This window comes from Ambystoma mexicanum, chromosome 2q (assembly GCF_040938575.1).
Source record: "Ambystoma mexicanum isolate Mex_15411 chromosome 2q, UKY_AmexF1_1, whole genome shotgun sequence".
Lineage (NCBI taxonomy): Eukaryota > Metazoa > Chordata > Amphibia > Caudata > Ambystomatidae > Ambystoma > Ambystoma mexicanum.
The window spans coordinates 212,985,630-213,003,661 of NC_090924.1; the positions used below are offsets into that span (position 1 = coordinate 212,985,630).

Consider the following 18,032-nt stretch of genomic DNA (forward strand, 5'->3'; position numbering starts at 1 on the left):
GGAAGAAAGCCAAGATGGCTCGGACTCCAGCATGATGCTTCAAAACCCGTATCACAGAGCCTTGGACCACATCAAGAAAAATCATTGTGAGCAGCTTGCAGGCCTTTGCTACAATAACCTTCCTCTTCTGAGGTACAAACAGTATTTAATATATTGTAATGAAGATATGTATGTTAAATGGCAATATAATCACAACAGCATGTAACGTGAACAACTGGATATGTACATCAATGTGCTTGACATTAAGCCACATTGGCTAACTCAGAGGACCCTGCCCTGGAAGGTAATGGTTAGGTGTTGGTCCCTGGCCAATGTTGTAAATGTGACCCGGATACTCATATGGGCCAGGAAGAAGCCGGTTTGCAATAGGGCGCAAGGAGGCATCTCTTTCCTCCCCATGGGCATTCATATTGGCACCTATAATAAAATATTTTCTTTTTGTAACTTTCCCTCCATAGTTTTCTAGGAACCCCATTGTGTTTGCTTTGTTTTTGTTCCTGTCCTGACATTTTGAACTGGAGTAAAGCCTTCCCTTTTGCTCATTTGCTATGGGGAAACTGACTAGTCCATCAAAACTGGGAAAACCTGGTTTCCCTTTTGAATGCTTGTATTTTTACAGTGCACACAGCACCTTACAGTGCAGTCTCCTTAACATTTTACACTTGAGATTTATGGTTACTTCTATATGTGCCTAAAGACAGGCTGGTGGCAGCAGTTACATATTTACAGTTTTAGCTGTATTTATCTTGTGCACATTCGTTTTATCACTAAAGCAACAAGAAATGTAGTTATTTTGTATACACATACATAGAAACACCTTAAGAACATGAACACGCTTTTTGTTTAGCATGTCTGTATTTGTATTCCCCTGTAGATATAACACATGAGCATTGGAAATAGTATAGTCTGCGGATGTGGGACGGTTGGATGCACAGGAGTGTGGGACTGGTGAACAAGAACAGGGGATGTCGGCAAGAGCACACCAAGGTTTGGGGAAAATTGATACATAGAGACCAAGAAGACTGACCAGGGAGGGATGAAATATTGGCAATATGTGGCCGTAGCAATGGAGGAGGGGATGCCTGGGTGGAATGGGATAAGGGAAGGGTGCATCCGGGAGGGGAGGGAGTTCTTCAGGTGGTGGAGAGGGTTGGATTGGGGAAGGGGGAGCAAAGACCAGGGAGGGGAGGGCTTCGCTCTTCACTGGAATGTTGACTGGGATCTACTGCTGCACATTGCTTTGGACTGTTATGTATAGTCAATCAGTATCCTCTTCCCAAGATTAGCAATAATGCAGGTGATATGGTGTTAGCACCCTACTCTTCTTCCATTCACTTATAGAATGTTGAAGCAACCTATAACCAATCAGAAATGTTTCTAGCCACGGTTATACCAACCCTGGTAAGCCCACTAAGTGGAAAAGGCTAAAAACCGTATCAAAAGGTCACCGCTTCTAAGGACAGTTTATCTAAAAAAGAACCTAAAAACAATCCCAAGCCATGGATCAACAAATATAGGTTAAGCCTTTTTAATCCCCCTGCCAGAATTACTCTGTTCCATCCTTGCATGTTGATGTCTCCACCTATCCTATCCTGGACAAGGAAGCATGCAGACTCAGTACAGGCTGTCTCAAAAAGATGGGGTAATGCAAACAACACTGTGCACCCGACATTTTAACAATTGACTTGCAAAGTTGGCTGCTCCATCCTGCGACAGGCACTATTAACCCTCCCTTTAAAGTAATACCAAACCACATGTTTAATGGTTAATGAAGTGTTATGATCTGTTCAAAGAAATGTGTATGTACCGGACTGGCCAACATTTTTTTTATTGCGCTGCCCTTAGTGGTCTGTCACTGCATAACCCAAGAATAATAACATTTGTGTTATTGCACAACCATAAAGAGATCTCTTACCATTGTACGGTCCGTTATGAGCCGCACTTTTGGTTCTGTTGTTGCATAGCCTCTCAGAGTTAAAACGTCAATTTGTTCACAAAATCCAAATGTCTGTTAATTTGTAACCCTTAAAAGTCCTCTTGTTATCATTAACAACCTTGTAAGATAGGCCCTAATAGTTATTTATTTAATTGTTCATGTACTATGAAAATTAAATAGGTTTTCTTCACCCAAATATAAAAAAATACATGCACCTCATCCAGTGGCACAGTGTGAAACCTAAATGTTCTATACAACATAGGGAAGTAAAAAGTACAGATCACTTAAAACTATATTTTAAGAACCTTCAATGCAATTTGCTCTATAGTTTGTATGAATGTAAAGCATTTTCTTGCAGGCCATATCAACAACATTAATTAAGGCTGTGACTCGTAACTTGAAGCTACAAAAGACTTTTCAATCCATGAAGTAGAGAAGACGCAAAAGAATGCAAATTAGAAGGTGCGTGTATTGTGAGAAACTTCATGTATTCTACCTACTCCTCCAGGATCTTCCATTCAGGTGGCCTGGGGAAGGGGAACTGCTTTTGGATCCCCACCCTGTGGGTGGACAAGCGAGGGGGGAATTACCTGAGTGGAGGGTCGCAGGGCACTGGGAGGAGAATACGTAAAGGCGACACATGATATTCCCCCTTTCCCAACTAAACATCAGCACACTCTCATTCAGCTTCTATGAGGTATTTTCATTCTCATCCCTTCTCCACATTTCCAACATGTACTGGTACGAGGAAGAGACATACAAGAATTGTGAAGATTACCCATAGGAACAAGATTTTGATGCAGGGAGAGGCCTACTACACTCCACCACTAGGCTGTCCCATTAATAGGGTCAGGCACCTGACATTAACCATTCACACCTGACTCCACTTGACTCACAGTTAGGGTATAAAAGGTATGGTTCTGCCAAGTGGACAGAGCGAGCTGGGAATGCTGGATGGATCGTGGTAGCCAAGGATAAGGAGGCTGCAGCAGGAGTAGCCCATAGGATCCGGAGGAGATCGGGACACCAGGACGCTGACCCGGTGTGTCAGAGGGGTTGCAGCATGGCGAGGGAGCCGTGTCTCCATGGAGCGAGATTGGGGAAAGTTGTGACCTGTTGGCCGTATCCAGGCCAGTGGTCATTCGCCTGGGATGTGTGCCAGTCCCAGGGGCATCTGAGGGGCAGGAAGTGAGACCCTGACCTCGGCCCACAAATCCTGACGAGATTGCCCACCAGCGCCACCCTATGGGGTGAGTTTCGAGAGAGAGAGAGAGAGGGAGAGGGAGAAACTCAGTAATGTGCGAACAGTGACAGAGTGGAAAACAGCGAAAGTCGAAAGAAAGCAGAGGAAAGAAAGGTGGGCCAGCAGCGCAAAAGCAGAAAAAGGCAAAAGGTAATGGTTTTGAAGACAGGGAAGCAAAGAGAGCGTGTGAGCGACCCGAAAGAGAAAAGGAAAAGGTGCAAAACGCACAGCAAAGTAACAAAGTGAGAACGTTTGCACAGCAAAGTGAAAGAGGTGTGCAAGAGGCACGGCAAAGTGAAAGAAGTGTACAAGAAGCAGAGAAAAGTGTGAAAGAGGCACAGGAAGGAAAAGGTGCCAGAAGAAAAGTACAGAGTGTAAGGAGAGGGGCCAGAAATCAGAGTGGTCGCGCATGGAGGAGCAAAAGCCCTGCGTTCTCGAAAGTATCTGATATTGCCATGTGAAAGAGCTTTGCTTTGAGAGATACATCCTGACAAGGTGAACTTTTAAGTGACTTTTTGTTTGAGACCAGAGGGGCCTAGGCTTGGGGAAGGGAAACCTGAGAGGTTCATGGAGAATTGTGAAGGACATTGTTAAAAGGAGAAATGCCAAGGGTTGGGGAGGGGAACCCTGAGAGGCCTAAAGGAAACTGTGAAAGGAACTGTGAATTTTTATTTTAATTTTAGACAAGCGAGGCCTAGACTTGGGGAAGGGTACCCTGAGAGGCCTAGAAGGAAATGTGTCTTTTTTTTGGGATCTGGAAAGTTTGGAGCTTGGGGAAGGGAACCCAAAAGAGACCCAGAGACATTGTGAACTTTATTGACTTGCTGCAAGAGCCCTACCTGGAAGGTTCCGCGGGCCCACCTTTTTGCGTTGAACTGTTCTTAAACTGGCAGAACTAAACCTGACGGTAAGGCTACCTGAAACCAGCCTTGGTTTGCATTTCTTTTTGAGAAACCATTTTTTGTTTAATAAGACCCAATATCACATTTGTTTTAAGAGTGAGGGCAAGCATAGGTTTTGACACAGACAGACTTTGTGTTTGGAATTACGAACATCGACGGCCTTTAGAAGCCTTAGTTGATGGAACAACCCATTAGACGTAGGGCCAGTTAGGCATTACACCAACCCTACAAAGATTTATAATAAAGGTTTTCACACTGTTACTTTTGAGTCTGTGTCTCTCTTGATACCATGCCGTCTCACATATGGTGTCAGGAATGGGGTGCAGCTCAACCGAAACAGGTTGCGGGACCCTGAAATAAGAGAAGCTAAGCAGTAGAGCCTCCAACCCCACAGTGGCCACTAAAGGCTTTGTTGGGTTTGCCTGTTATAGTAGCCAGTCAGAAACCATCCCACCAAAAGAAAGACATCCAATCCCTACTGATCTTGTCCTTATTCCACTCCAAGAATTTGCATTAAGTTGGCACCCGAATCAGGACTTGCATGGAAATTTGGTATCAACGTCCTGGCAGGGGTGATCAACCCTGATTTTAAAGGGGACATGAAGGTATTACTCCACAATCATGAGAAGAGGCCTTTCAGGTCCAGGCAGAAGATCAAATAGCTCAGGGGATACTTGAGAGGATGTTCCTACATATCTTCAAAGAAAAGCTTGATAAAGATACCACTGAGAGAGGTGCCTTAGGCTTTAGGGAAGCCGATGCACAACCTAGTTCTTCCTAACCTTCACCAATCAGTGATGCAAATCCTGACATACTTCCCGATTGGGCCTTTGCTCAGCAAAACAATCCTTTACTAGTTGAAGCCCCCCCTACAAGTTGTACCTGAGTCTGAGAGTTGGAAGGGAGGGAGGACATTTTTCTTTCTAAAGAAAGGACTTGTGTACACAGGAGACATTACTTCAGAGGGGCTTCCAAGAATGAGTGGTTCCCCAAAGTCACAACAGGTAGTGCTCTAGATCGCCACTCACACTTTACAGGGGACTTCTGGGCCAGGCCAAAACGCAGGCTCACCTAGCCAGCAAATTCTACTGGCCATGGATACATGTCGACACTAAACATTTCATTCAGACCTGTCAAATATGTCAGCATACCAGCACTCACTTACCACCACCAGCCCCTTTAAATCAATTCTCGAGGATCGGGATGGATATTATTGGGCCCCTTGAAAAATCTAAATTGGGCAATACATTTGTGCTATTAATACTTGATTATGCCACCCAATACCCTGAGGCATTTTCCCGGTGAAATAATACCATCCAGCAGATACAAAAACATTTGCTCCCCTTCATCTCTTGGATGGGCTTTCCTAAAGAAATCTTAATGGACCAGGGTATCACCTTTTTTTAATTTTTTTATTTTTTCATTTAATTTATTACAAACTTTTGAAAAAGAAAGAAGAAACAACTTATCAAGAGCGAACTATCATTTGTCGCTACAACACTATAAATTGTAAAAAGTGCTACATTTAACACACTATTCCAATACTTAAAACACTTACTACCACATTAACTTTTAACGTCATAGTCACATGTCATAGTTAAATTAGAAATGTTCCCATTACTCCACTTCAGAAAGTCTGATTTCCAATTGTTTCAAGAATAATGTGAGGGCGATCACAAGTTTCTTATTTGTGCTACAATGCATTCTTGCCCGCCATTCATCAGCAGCGTAAGTCATCCCCATACTCAGTTCTTGTGCCAAAAATGTGGTTCTTTGTGTTTTAAGATCAGGGCATAGCAAAACCAGATGTTTTAAGGTTTCATCTTCTTTGCCGCAGAACCAGCATTTATAGTCACTTGCTAACAATCTGCTTCTATAATTTTGAATTTCTCTGGTCTCATACAGGTTTAGCCTGAACTTCAGGTATCTTCTCCTCAGGTACTTGCACGGGAACAATTCCATGTATTGGGGTATCTCATTAAATCTTTTTGCTTCAGGTGGGGAGTCTCCCATACATTTGTGAGATCTTTTCTTCTTGTAAGTCTTTATCCAATCTAATTCGAGAACTTTCCTCTTAACCAGATTCGGATTGGTTAACAATGTCTCTTCGTCGCTTCCTATGTGGTGCAGTATTTCTCTGCATTTTTGTCTCCATATTTGAAGTGGTCATTGATTACCCTTAGGACCATGTTCTGTTAGTATGTCAAATTGAGGTATTGACTTTCCCAGAATTTTACCAAACAGTGTTAGCGAGTTCCATGTTATTCTAGCATTCAAGGTTGACATGCTTGCTTCATATAAAACACATGCAGTTGGACAACTTTGTGGGATTTGAAAAATTTGTTTCCAAAACATTCCTTCACAGCGAGACCAGATTTGACTTGAGCAACCGAACATATATTCTGCTCCAAAAGTTAACACTGGTATTACTTTACTTTTACAGAAGTTTATAACGGGCTTGTATGAGAATTTCCCATATCTTCTTTGGATTAGAGTTGCCTGTGTGGTCAGTTGTTTGCATTTACGTAATGTTTTGGTTACCATTGGTTCGTCTCTCATGCTCACATTGATGTATGTTCCCAGATATTTGCAGGAATCGACTTGCCTTAAACGGTTACCTCCCAAGGTCCATTGAAATTTCTTCTTTTTGGTTGACCTGCCTATTAGATTCTCGAGGACCAAAATCTCTGTTTTTGCTGAGTTGATTTCTTGTCCTATTTCGTCGATATATGTTTTAAGAGCATTTAGTTTGCGTTGCAATCCTATTGAGGTCAAGTCCAATAGGACTATATCGTCCGCATATAGTATCCAGCTTAGAGGCCTGCCATTCAGCTTTGGTGGTACGGATTTCACTCCATCTATCGCTTCCCCAACTTCAGAAATATAGAAGTTGAACAGCGTCGCGCCCAGAGCGCACCCTTGTATTACGCCGCGGGCCGTTGGAATGGCCTCGGAAAGATGACCATCATTATCTAGGCGAATCCTCACCTTTGTCTGTGAGTGCAGTTCTTTTATAGCCAAGATTAAGCTTATTGGGCAACCTCTTTTTAGTAGTTTTGTCCATAGTATTTCGCGGTCCACGCCATCAAAGGCATGGGCTAGGTCAACGAAGGCCAGATATATTTTTCGACCTGCACTGATGGCATTTATCTTTAGAATATTAAGCAGGAACAAATTCAAGCTGCATCCAACAGCTTTTACAAATCCTGTTTGTCTATCGTCCATAGCCTTTTCTGCTTTTATCCAGTTGGATAGTTGTTTTAAAAGTAGACAAATATTTTTCCCACCACATCGAGTAAGGCAATCGGCCTATAATTTGTTGGTTCCATTCGGCACCCTTTTTTGAATATTGGGACTATGATCCCTTCCTTCCACGTGGTGGGTATTCTTGCTTTCTGCGCTATATTTTGGAACAAGATGTAACAGAATTCTGACCATTCTTCGATGTTATTTTTCATCATGTAATTCGACAGACCATCAGGTCCTGCTGCCCGCGATGAACTACAAGTTTCAATGCATTTCTTAATGTCTTCAAATTCGAAAGTTAAGTCCCATGTTTTTAATATTGGGATGTGCAGGCTTTTAGCTGGTAGTTTCTTCTCAAAGAGCTGACCATAATGCTCGACCCACTGGATTTCATTAACCATATTTTTCATCAAATACCCCGACGGATTTTCAAATTCATTGATCAAGGACCAAAATTCTCTCAAGTTCCGTAATGCTAGAGTCTTAAGCATAGCTTCAGCATCATTTTGCTCCATTATTATTCTGTGCGATTTTAGACAATTTTTGTATATGTTTTTTAGAAACTTTATTCGTTGATTTTGATTTCCTTGATTATCTTTTCTTAATCTCCTACTGATTTTACGAAGTTCTCTTTTCTTTTGAGCGACTTGTTCATTGAATTTATGTTTCCTGAATTGTGGTTTCCCCAAGGCTGCACCCTTGGTTCTGTAAATTTCCATAAATTCCTTGTATTCAGTCACGAGGTCCCTACCTGCGTTTGACTGGGGTCTAATTTGATCTGCTAAAATTATGTCTTGATTGTTCGTTCCTACTCGGCTCAATCTCCAGTTCTTGGGTCCAAACTTGTTTGAGTTGAGTCTTTTGTTGGTTCCAAGTGAGCTTCACTAAATTATGGTCACTTTGAGGTGTTTTTACGACTTTTAAGTTGGTGATCTCTGTTGACATTGACTCCGAAATGAAGAAATAATAGAGTATCGACTTTTGGGGGCCCCTCTCCCAAGTCTCTACTGGTGGGATATCTCCTCTTATATTCCCATTCATCATGTTTAGCAAGCGATCATTCATTTCGTCTAGCCATAGTTTCGCAATTTTGGAATCTTTCTTCGTTGAGTTAATTTTGATTAGGCTGATATCAATGATTTTCAAATTGAGGTCTCCACATATCACTATGTCAGCAGCTGCGTTGTCCACCAATACCAAGTCAACAAGATCCAACAGGTCTTCCATTAGGTTTCTGTCCTTTCTGTGACCCTTTTTCTCCCACTTCTCCCTTTGCTTCCACACTCTCCTCACCTGAGCTGCTTGAGTCGATGCCTTCGGTGGACAGGTTTCGCCTGGCGAGGTAGTCTTTCTCCTTTTTTGGTGGTAATTGCCTGTCACGGAGGGAAGCCACAGTGAACGCTGATGGAACAGCATGCCTGTGGCTCCCTCCCCGGGAGCAAGCCGATACACAAGGGAAAAAGCCAAGCGGCAGCAAAAACCCTTGTCAGGCGCCGAACTGCACTCTGTCCGACTCCAAGTATGAACTTCCGAAGTGATGTTGCAGACAGAAATGAAGGATGCAGCAGGAAGAGGTGTGGACTCAAAACGGCAGGGATCCGTAGCAAACGTGAAGCCAGAAGGCGTGGCTGTTATCCAATGCAGCCCGGCAGGACACAGGAAGTAAAGGACTCAGGTAAGAGAAGAGAAAGCTGAATAATAGGAAGTAGACTGGCCATCCAGTTGGAGAGGAGCCCAGGGTGAACATAGAGGAGAAAGCAGAAAGAGCAAAGGCACCGGGTCTCAAAGGAGGGAGACGCGACCCGGACGAAGGAACTGGAATGAAACCGGTAAGAGGCAAAGTAACCAAGAGAAGGAAAACTTTGTGCAGAGGACAAAGTTAGTAACAGAACAAAAGCACTGACGATCCAGACGGATTGTCAGCAAACAGCGTAAACCCGGAAGCTGGGAACACTATCCAGAGGGGTTGCAACGCAGCGTCCACTGAGAGGAGGAGGAATAAATACTCCCGGCGAGCTCTGCGCTGAGGGAACTAGGATGGCTGCTAGAGCCGTAAAATAGAGAAAGGACTACCAGTCTCTAAACCCATACTGCCAGCGATACCGCGGAAGTATCCGCCAGTCTCGGCGGCGGCGGATGACAGTATCCCCCCCTCCAGTGCGTGAAAACCCCGGCTTACCTGGGTGTAAGCGGTGGAATCTGGATATTAACCTAGGGGCATGTATCTGTGAAGCGGGTTCCCACGAGTCCTCCGACTCGGGGTAACCCTTCCAAGACAGTAAGTGTTCCAAACAACCGCTATAATACCTAGAGTCCCGTATGGAAGGCACCTCACATTCATCCTTGTTCTTCTCAGGAAAGAGAACTTGACGGGGAACCTTTCTGCAGTGGGGGTCAGGTATGAAGGGTTTGAGAAGGGAATAATGAAATACTGGATGAATGTGACTGAGGGTAGAAGGGAGCTGAAGCCTATAAGTGACAGGATTGACTCTAGAGAGGACAGGGGAAGGACCCAAGAAATGAGGACATAGTTTAGAAGGATGTGTCCATTTGGGTAAGAATCTGGTGGACAACCACACCTTGTCGCCTGCCTCCAACCTCGGGCATTCTTTGCGATGCTTGTCAGCCTGCTCCTTAATGTGTCTTCTACTGTCTTCCAGGCTTCGTAAAGCGGTGGTCTGAGCTGCTGCAATATTCTGTAGAACTTCTTCTGCAGCCGGGGAATTGGTGAGGCTTGGAACATTGAGTAGAAATGCTTTGGGGTGAACTCCGTAAGTACAGTAGAAAGGGGAAAGACCGATGGCAGAATGCTTGTTGTTGTTGTATGTGAATTCTGCGGTGGGAAGCAGAGAAACCCAATTGTCCTGGTGTTGATTGATGTAACATCTCAGGGACTGCTCCAAAGTGGCATTGAGGTGTTCGGTCTGGCCGTTGGTTTGAGGATGAAATCCCGAGGAAAGCGCTCTTTCAATGCCTAGTCTGACACAAAGAGCCTTCCAAAACTTTGAGATGTACTGGCTCCATCGATCGGAAATAATCTTGTCTGGGATGCCATGTAATTTGAAGATGTCTCTGGCATAAACCGCAGCCATTCTCGCTGCACTGGGAAGACCCGGAAGGGGAGAGAAATGTGCCATTTTAGAAAACGTATCCACCGTGACCATTATACATGTACATGATTTGGACAGAGGCAGATCCACTATGAAGTCCGTGGATATAAATCCCCATGGTCGAGTGGGGAGTTCTGCTTGTGTCAGTAGTCCAAGGGGTTTGCCTGTAGGGTATTTGGCTCTGGCGCAGGTGGGACATGCTCGTACGTAATCCAACATGTTTCTTCTCAGATTAGGCCAGAGGAATACTCTTGAGATCAGCTCCATTGTACCTATCCCAGCCTCTATGGCCCGCAGTGCGAGGATTGTGGCACCAGTTTAGTATCTTCTGGTATAACGGACCGGATGGGATGTATAGACGATTCTTGTAGAATACCCAGCCATCTTTCTCGTGGTAATGGGAATTAGGATGAAGTGGTAATTGAGCATACACCGGTCTGACCGTGGCTTTCACTTCTTGAAGGAAAGAGCTTACTAGAACCAGGATTTGGTTCCTCCGAAACAGTGTTTCCGAGCGATCTGAAGACTTCTCCTTACTCATATCCTTGCGGGACAGTGCGTCGGGCCAAGCGATTCAAAGTTCCGGGAATGTAGGTGATGTGAAAATCTTATTGAGAAAACAGATAGGCCCACCTGGCCTGTTGTGAATTTGAACACTCCATGTCTTGCAGTACCCTCAGATTCATGTGATCTGTCCGAATGGTAAACTGATGTGTGCCCCCATAAGCAGATGCCGCCACTCTTCGCACGCTAACTTCATCGCCAATAGTTCTTTTTTAAGAACCGAGTAGTTTAGTTGGCTGGGGGAGAGGGTTTTAGACAGATAAGCCACAGGATGTTCCACTTCGTTAACTGTCTGTAACAAAACTGCTCCAATGGCTATGGCAGAGGCATCTGTCTCCAAGATGAAGGGTAATGTCGGGGGGGAAATTCTGCCGGGGTCGGCCGGGCCGTCCGCAGACCTCCGGGCAGGGAGGCCCCAACTCCTCCCGTATATCCCAGATGAGATAGAGTATGAGACACACGCAAGAAGCAAGGTGACTCTGCTGTTTATTAGACAAAAACGGCAGGGATGGGTCAAGGAGCGTACGCGTCCGTCCTGACACACACACAATCGTAGGGCTCGCAGGCCCTTTTTACCTCATTATGACGCGCTACTTGCGTCACCTTGGAAAGTTAGCAAAAAACCTATCGCCACTCTTAATTGGTTGCTCGAGTGGTAGGGTTAGTATAGCACACGTATAGAGAACAATATTAGTGGACAAGGGTTAGTCAGGTGATATATCTGGGTTGTCCCTACAATTAGATGCATGAGAATTGTTACATGAAGACCCCTGATGATTGGTTAAAGTTAATGGCGTCAGTGATAGGAGCCCCATGTTCTGATTGGTGCGCCCGCGAGCTTCCCAGCCTGGGACCATCGCTGTTCCCAGCTCTCGGTGTACCTGTCATTTGCAACAATGTTTCACTATGGGTACGTGCAGACAATGTGAGGACTTATTCATAGCTGGAAGGCCGACTACTCCCACTGTCGCAGATGTCCATTGAGCCTTTTAATTGTATCTGCCTATGTCTTGTAACGAGGGATCCAGACGCTTTCTTCCTCCTGGGCTTGGCATCCTGTCAGGTTCGGCTTGGTCACGTGAGGTGGGACCGTGTTTGAGGAATAATTCTGCACAATTAATATTGTTTTTCCACTGTGTGCCTGGTTTAATTTGCAGGTGTAACTTTAACGTTGGTGTGCGGCGTGCGAGGTTATAACATCGTGCCTTTGATGGTTTGCTCTCGGAATGTGGGTTGGCAACATTGCGACCTTGGCTGGTTGCTTCGCCGGGCTCATTCTGCAGGATCAGCAACCTGACTCTTGTTCTTTTAACGTCCATGGAAGCTCTTGCTTGCGGCCTACTTAGGCCTGGTGTATAAGTGGAGCCGTTTGGTGCACAGGCGCTTTAGGTTACAGCACCATATTGTCTTATGACCAGTATCGTGTCTTCATTATATTTCTCATTGTGGCAACTGGTTTTAGGAGAAGCGTGAGCAAGCTCTTTTAGATGAGTTCATGATGCGTCTTGCGTTTCTGCATTTCGAAAGCCTATGTGGAAAATAATAAAGATGCACGTCCGTGAGTATGTCTGTCGCCTACGTCATAGCACTGAGTATATTCTTCGTGTAGATTGGTGCGGGAGTGTCCAGTGTGTATATTTGTACAGGTGTGCTGACCGTTGGCTAGGTCGTCATGGCATCTCTAACGACGTGTAGGTTTTAGTCTAGTTGGTCCGTGCCGCAGGTGTCAGCATGGACAGGGCGGGCTGCTGGGCAGGCAGATGGACACATCCGTATGTTCCTGTACCAGGGTATTTGGTCGTCTGGTAGATGGGCAAACTCTTCTCGTGGCGGGTGTCTGGGTCGTGACCCTTTAGGCCAAGCGCGAGAGGTGAAGGACGGGAGCCTGGTCTTCCATTCTCCCACTTCAGTCCCCCCTCTGGTCGACTTGTCGACCACAAACATATCCTTTTCGTTGTCTCCTCTTACTCTCCATATCTTAGTTATTCCTCCTAAATGTCCATAGTGGTTCACATGATCTTCAAATGACCAATACATATATTCACAGGTTCCTCCAGGAGTACAGTATACCCATTTCCCTATGTAGCTCCTGGGGTTTCTTGGGTTCTTGATCTTCACCGATGGTGGGTCCAGATGGTTGGTGATGATCTGGTTGCGCAACTTCTCCCTCTCTTGTATTATTATGCTTGTGTGTTGGCCATCATCTGCTGGCATCAAGGGGTGCATACCGACCATTTCAAGCAACTCGTCAGTGGTGCGTGCCTTCCGGGCCTTCCAAAATCTTATTATGATCAGTGTAGCTCCAGCCAAAATAGTACAACCAACTATAATTTTCAGTCCATCTGACAACCAAGATGGCATCCATGACCATAATAGTGAAAACCAGCTCTTATCCTTGTTTACACCGTTACTTTCATCCATCATTTTGGAGTGCATCTGGGCCAATTGTGAAACTGCTTCTGTCAGTGTACCATTGTCAGCATCGTTGGCAGGAATGAACGTGCAGCATGATTGTCCTATCTTTGCGCAAACTCCTCCTTCCATGGCTGTGAGGAGGTCCAATACATATCTGTTCTGGAGTGCTACCATCCTTATAGCTCGCAGCTCCTCTTTTATTGCGTTGAATCCATTTACTGTAGAATTGATGGTCATCATTAATTCCCATCTAGTTATCTGGAGCCATTTTGCGTTTGCGTAGGCCTGCAGTCCCGGATGTATGATTGAGGAGAAAAACATTGCTGCTCTGCTGAATAGTCTGTGTTCTGGCGGGATTGAAGTGAGTGCCGTTTCCGACCTTCCCCACAGGTAATTTCCTGTCAGAGGTTCTCCTTGTCTTTTCCTTCTGTTTAGGACAGTATCATTGCTGTTGGTCCTATTCCCTTGCTCCTCCTGAGGTGATGCAGATCTCTTCCTTCTTTTGTCCCCTTCATCCATTTTGGGAAAGTTCGCCACATTCACATGCTTCTGGGGTACCACTAGTGATGGTACATTGACGTGCACCATTGTGCACACACCATTCCACAGGGGAGGCAGTGTATGGTATGCCTTTTCTCCACAGGCCCAATAATGGTCCATCATTACTGCTGTTCCTGCTCCCCCCTCAGGTAACTCCATCACGCTTGCACAGTTGGTGTTGTATCCTACGTCCACCTCTCCTTTATGTTGGTAGCATACCTTGGGCGCAGTCAGCGGCAGTATTGTTATTGGGTCTTCATCCGTCTCCACCCACGTGAGCATGGGTACGTACTTAATCCACGTCGTCCAACATCTGTGGTTGTGTGCCTCGATAGTTGAGATAGTTTCTTTTGTTACCATGTTGCTGCCAATCACTCCTATCTCCCAATTGTTGTCCAGGTACACCTTCCCTGTTATCGTCACCAGTGGCCTTTCCCAACATCCTGGTTTACCAGGAACTTCAGTGGCGTACCAATCACATGGTAGATACTGCAGTGTTACTTTCTTTGTTTCCCCTTTTGCAGGACCACTTGTTATGTATTTGAATGCTTCAGCATGTAGACTGCTCTTGTGGTAACTCAAATAAGTCTTGAGGAAGTTGTTCTCATATGGGTATGAGTCTCGTGTTTTCCACACCATATGCACCACTGTCCCTTGGAATCTTCCCTTCGTTTGGAACAGTGCCAAGTATATTATGCATCGTGCTGTCTTTTCATCTATTTCTGTGGCAACAAATGTTCGAGAAGCGCTCATGGCGTATGGTATTAATGAGCAAACGTAGCAGCTGTCCTCTGTTGTCTGCTTACCAATGCGGGTCATGTGTTGGTACCATATGTTGTTTGAGACGTGTGCTGAATCTTGTATATAATTATCAATACCTTTATTATCTGAGTATGTGCTGCGTTTAACTCTATTTTGCTTGTGTGCAATTTTACTAGTATCACCTGACGTAACACCTGTTGCAGCAGGGGATGGGGGTGTATTAGGTTTGGGTGCAGCAATAAGATGAATAGCATAGCTGTACTGCCATACAGAGGCAGCCAAGAACCCGGTGATCATCAAAATCCCTATTAGTTTTATTACATATGCTAATTTCACCGGCATTTTGCTCTTACCTCGCTGCAGCCTGGCAGCGTATTCTTGCGACGTTAAAGTTGCCCACCTGAAAATTCTCAAAATGCTGGTTATTAAATGTTAGTTGTTGTTTTTCTTCAAACTCTCCCTATCAAATAGTCATTCAGTGCCCAGGCGAAGAGCTGTTCCCACGCTACTCTAAGTGATCTATCTCTTAGGACAGGCAAGTATGGGTGGAGGTGGGGCATTGAATATTCTATGGCCAAGAGGAATGCTGTGTAGTAGACACGTACCCTTCTCCTTTTCAGGTACGTTGGCCTTTTTATTTCATATACAAATTGGTGTGACAATTCTTCCGGGTAGTTATCGTCTGGGGGTACCATCTACTCCTGGGCAGTGAATTTGTTAGTTATCAATTTTCTTAGCAATACAATAATACGCAGTTCCTGCATGTGCGAGAGAAGAGAAAAGAGAGCATTCACGTGTTTACATGTGTACGTGTGCAAGGCAATGTCCTTCAGTTCGGTTATTACTGTATTGGGGGTAGGGGTCAATGGGCAGGGGGTTTGGACTCAGCTGGCGGAAGTATTTTTACTCTTTGAGCGTGTGACCATGGGGTGGGCAGTATGGGGATCACCCCTTTCTTCTTCAGTTATTGTCCCCGGGGAATCTGGGGAGTGACAGGGTATGGGAACAATTGGGTCGTTGGCTGTGGTAGAACTCTCTTCCTCCGTTGGTGATGTTGTTGTTGTTCTCCCAATGGACCTGTCGGTGGCGCTGGGGCGGGTCTGCAGTTTGTAGATCTTTACATCATGTAGGTGGTTCCAGGCACGCTTGTCTTGTAGCTTTACTGCCCTTGCTGATACTTCCTCTACCAGATGGGGGCCAGTAAATCGTGCATTATTCCACTTCCTGTTGAAATTGCGAAGTAGCACGTGGTCACCTTTAGCAATTTTACACAGGTTTTCCTTTTCCGATTCTTTATCCGCGTCTTCTTGTTGATTGCTGTTAGACCCGCCCCGTGTGCGCTCGAGCTGTTGAGTCACAAACACTACACTAGTAATCAAAGAAGACACATATTGGTACATTTCATCACCAAGAACACTCGCTGTGCTTTCGTGGTCGGTAAATGCTCTTGATGTTGGCGTTAGGGGAAGGCGCATTTGACGTCCGGTAACCACCTCGTGTGGGGTGAGGTGGTGGTCGGACCCTGGTCTATTCCTTAGTTCAAATAGGGCTAATGGAAGGCAATATAACCAGCTTTTCTTTGTTGTTTGCTGTATCTTTGCAATTGCCTCTTTTAATAGGCCATTCAGGCGTTCACATACACCGTTGGCCTGTGGGTGGTAGGCACATGCAAATTTATGTTTTATGTTCAGTAATGATGTGATATGCTGGAACATTTCGTTTGCGAAATGTGGGCCATTGTCTGACCTTAACACCTTGCACACTCCCCACCTGGGGAAGACCTTCCTCACTAGGAATTTAGCTGCTCTAAATGCATCTGGGTGTGAACAGGGCCCTGCTTCAATCCACCTTGAGAATGGGCATACTACTACAATATACCTATTACCCTGACATATGTTGATCATATCAACATAGTCAATATGGAGATGCCGAAAAGGTCCCTCTGGCCGGGGTATAGTACCTCTTATTACTTTTAGGGTATGGCCGGCCGTAAACTGTTGACATGTGAGACAATTGCTGATAAAATTTGACACATGAGAATTTAACTCGGGGCAGAACCAATCTTCTCTAATTCGTGCTGCAATTACTTCCTTGCCTGTGTGGGCCGGATGATGTAATTGGCTCAGGGCGGTGTTCAAAAGTGCCAATGGTATTACAACCTTTCCAGTGCCACCCTGGCGCCATAGTGCGTCGGTTGGTGACATTGTGCATCCTCTTTTTACCCATATTTCTTTTTCGGCCATTGGTGCAGCCGCTTGTAGCTCCATAATCTGCGTGGCTGGGAGATGGGTGTACCCTTCTCTTATCAACATCTCCTTAGCCATTCCCCTCCCTCTCCCTCTCTGTGACTCTGGGGGGTTCCATATCTCACCAAAGTAGGCAGCATACTTCGCATGTGCGTCTGCTGCTGCATTCCCCTTTGAGACGTGGTCTTCACCATTGGTGTGTGCGGTGCATTTTACTAGGGCTAATTCTTGGGGGTCATTTATTACTTCAATTAGTTCAGCCAATAAGAGGGCATGTTGCACTGGAGTGCCATCAGCTCTCCTAAACCCTCTTCTTCTCCATTTCGACAGCCCTGAGTGGACAGTGGATGTAACATATGCACTGTCGGAGTATATGGTTACTCATTTGTCAAAGCTTTCCTTCAACGCCAAGATTAGTGCAACCAGTTCCGCTGCTTGAGCGGAGTAATGCTGTGGTAATTGTACACATTTCATAGCCACACACACCGGTACCTCCATCATTTTTACCACTGCTGCCCCAGTTCTCCTTATCCCATCTCTTTGATCAATAGTTGATGACCCATCAATAAACAAAAGCTCACCTCCCTCGAGTGCGTTTTCTTCAACCTTTCTAGTACATGAGTACATTTCAGTTATTTGCGTACAGTCATGGGCATAATCTCCCTCCTCAATTACTTCTGCTAGGAACCTTGCAGGGTTAACCGTGCTACATCTAACAATTGATAGTTCAGCTCTAGATAGAATGATCTCATAGCCTGATGCCCTCTGCATGGTTAGGGTGGACTTAGGTTTATTCAATATTGCAAATAGTGCATGTTCCACAAACAGTGTAGTTGGGCACCCCATGTTGATTGCTGATGCTTTTTCCACTGCAAAAGCAGCTGCAGCGAGACCTTGTTCGCAAGGGAAGTGACCTAACATCACAGGATCCAAGTGACCGCTGTAAAATGCTACTGGTTTGTAGCCCATGCTTGTTTTTTGAGCCAACACTGCTTTCATTACTGCTGAGTCGCAATGTGAAAATATAAAAAATTGTCACTCATAGTCTGGGGATGCCAGTACTGGAGC

At 45.2% G+C, this 18,032-nt stretch overlaps 1 protein-coding gene across 1 annotated transcript in view; it reads left to right on the forward strand.

Annotated features, from left to right (window-relative positions):
- Positions 1 to 18,032, forward strand: part of LOC138569294 (uncharacterized) — a 124,248-nt gene continuing 106,216 nt past the window's right edge. The window contains exon 1 of the mRNA XM_069647141.1: positions 1 to 132. Within this exon, the coding sequence (XP_069503242.1) occupies positions 32 to 132 (101 nt within the window). The 5' untranslated portion in view covers positions 1 to 31. The remainder of the gene's footprint in view (positions 133 to 18,032) is intronic.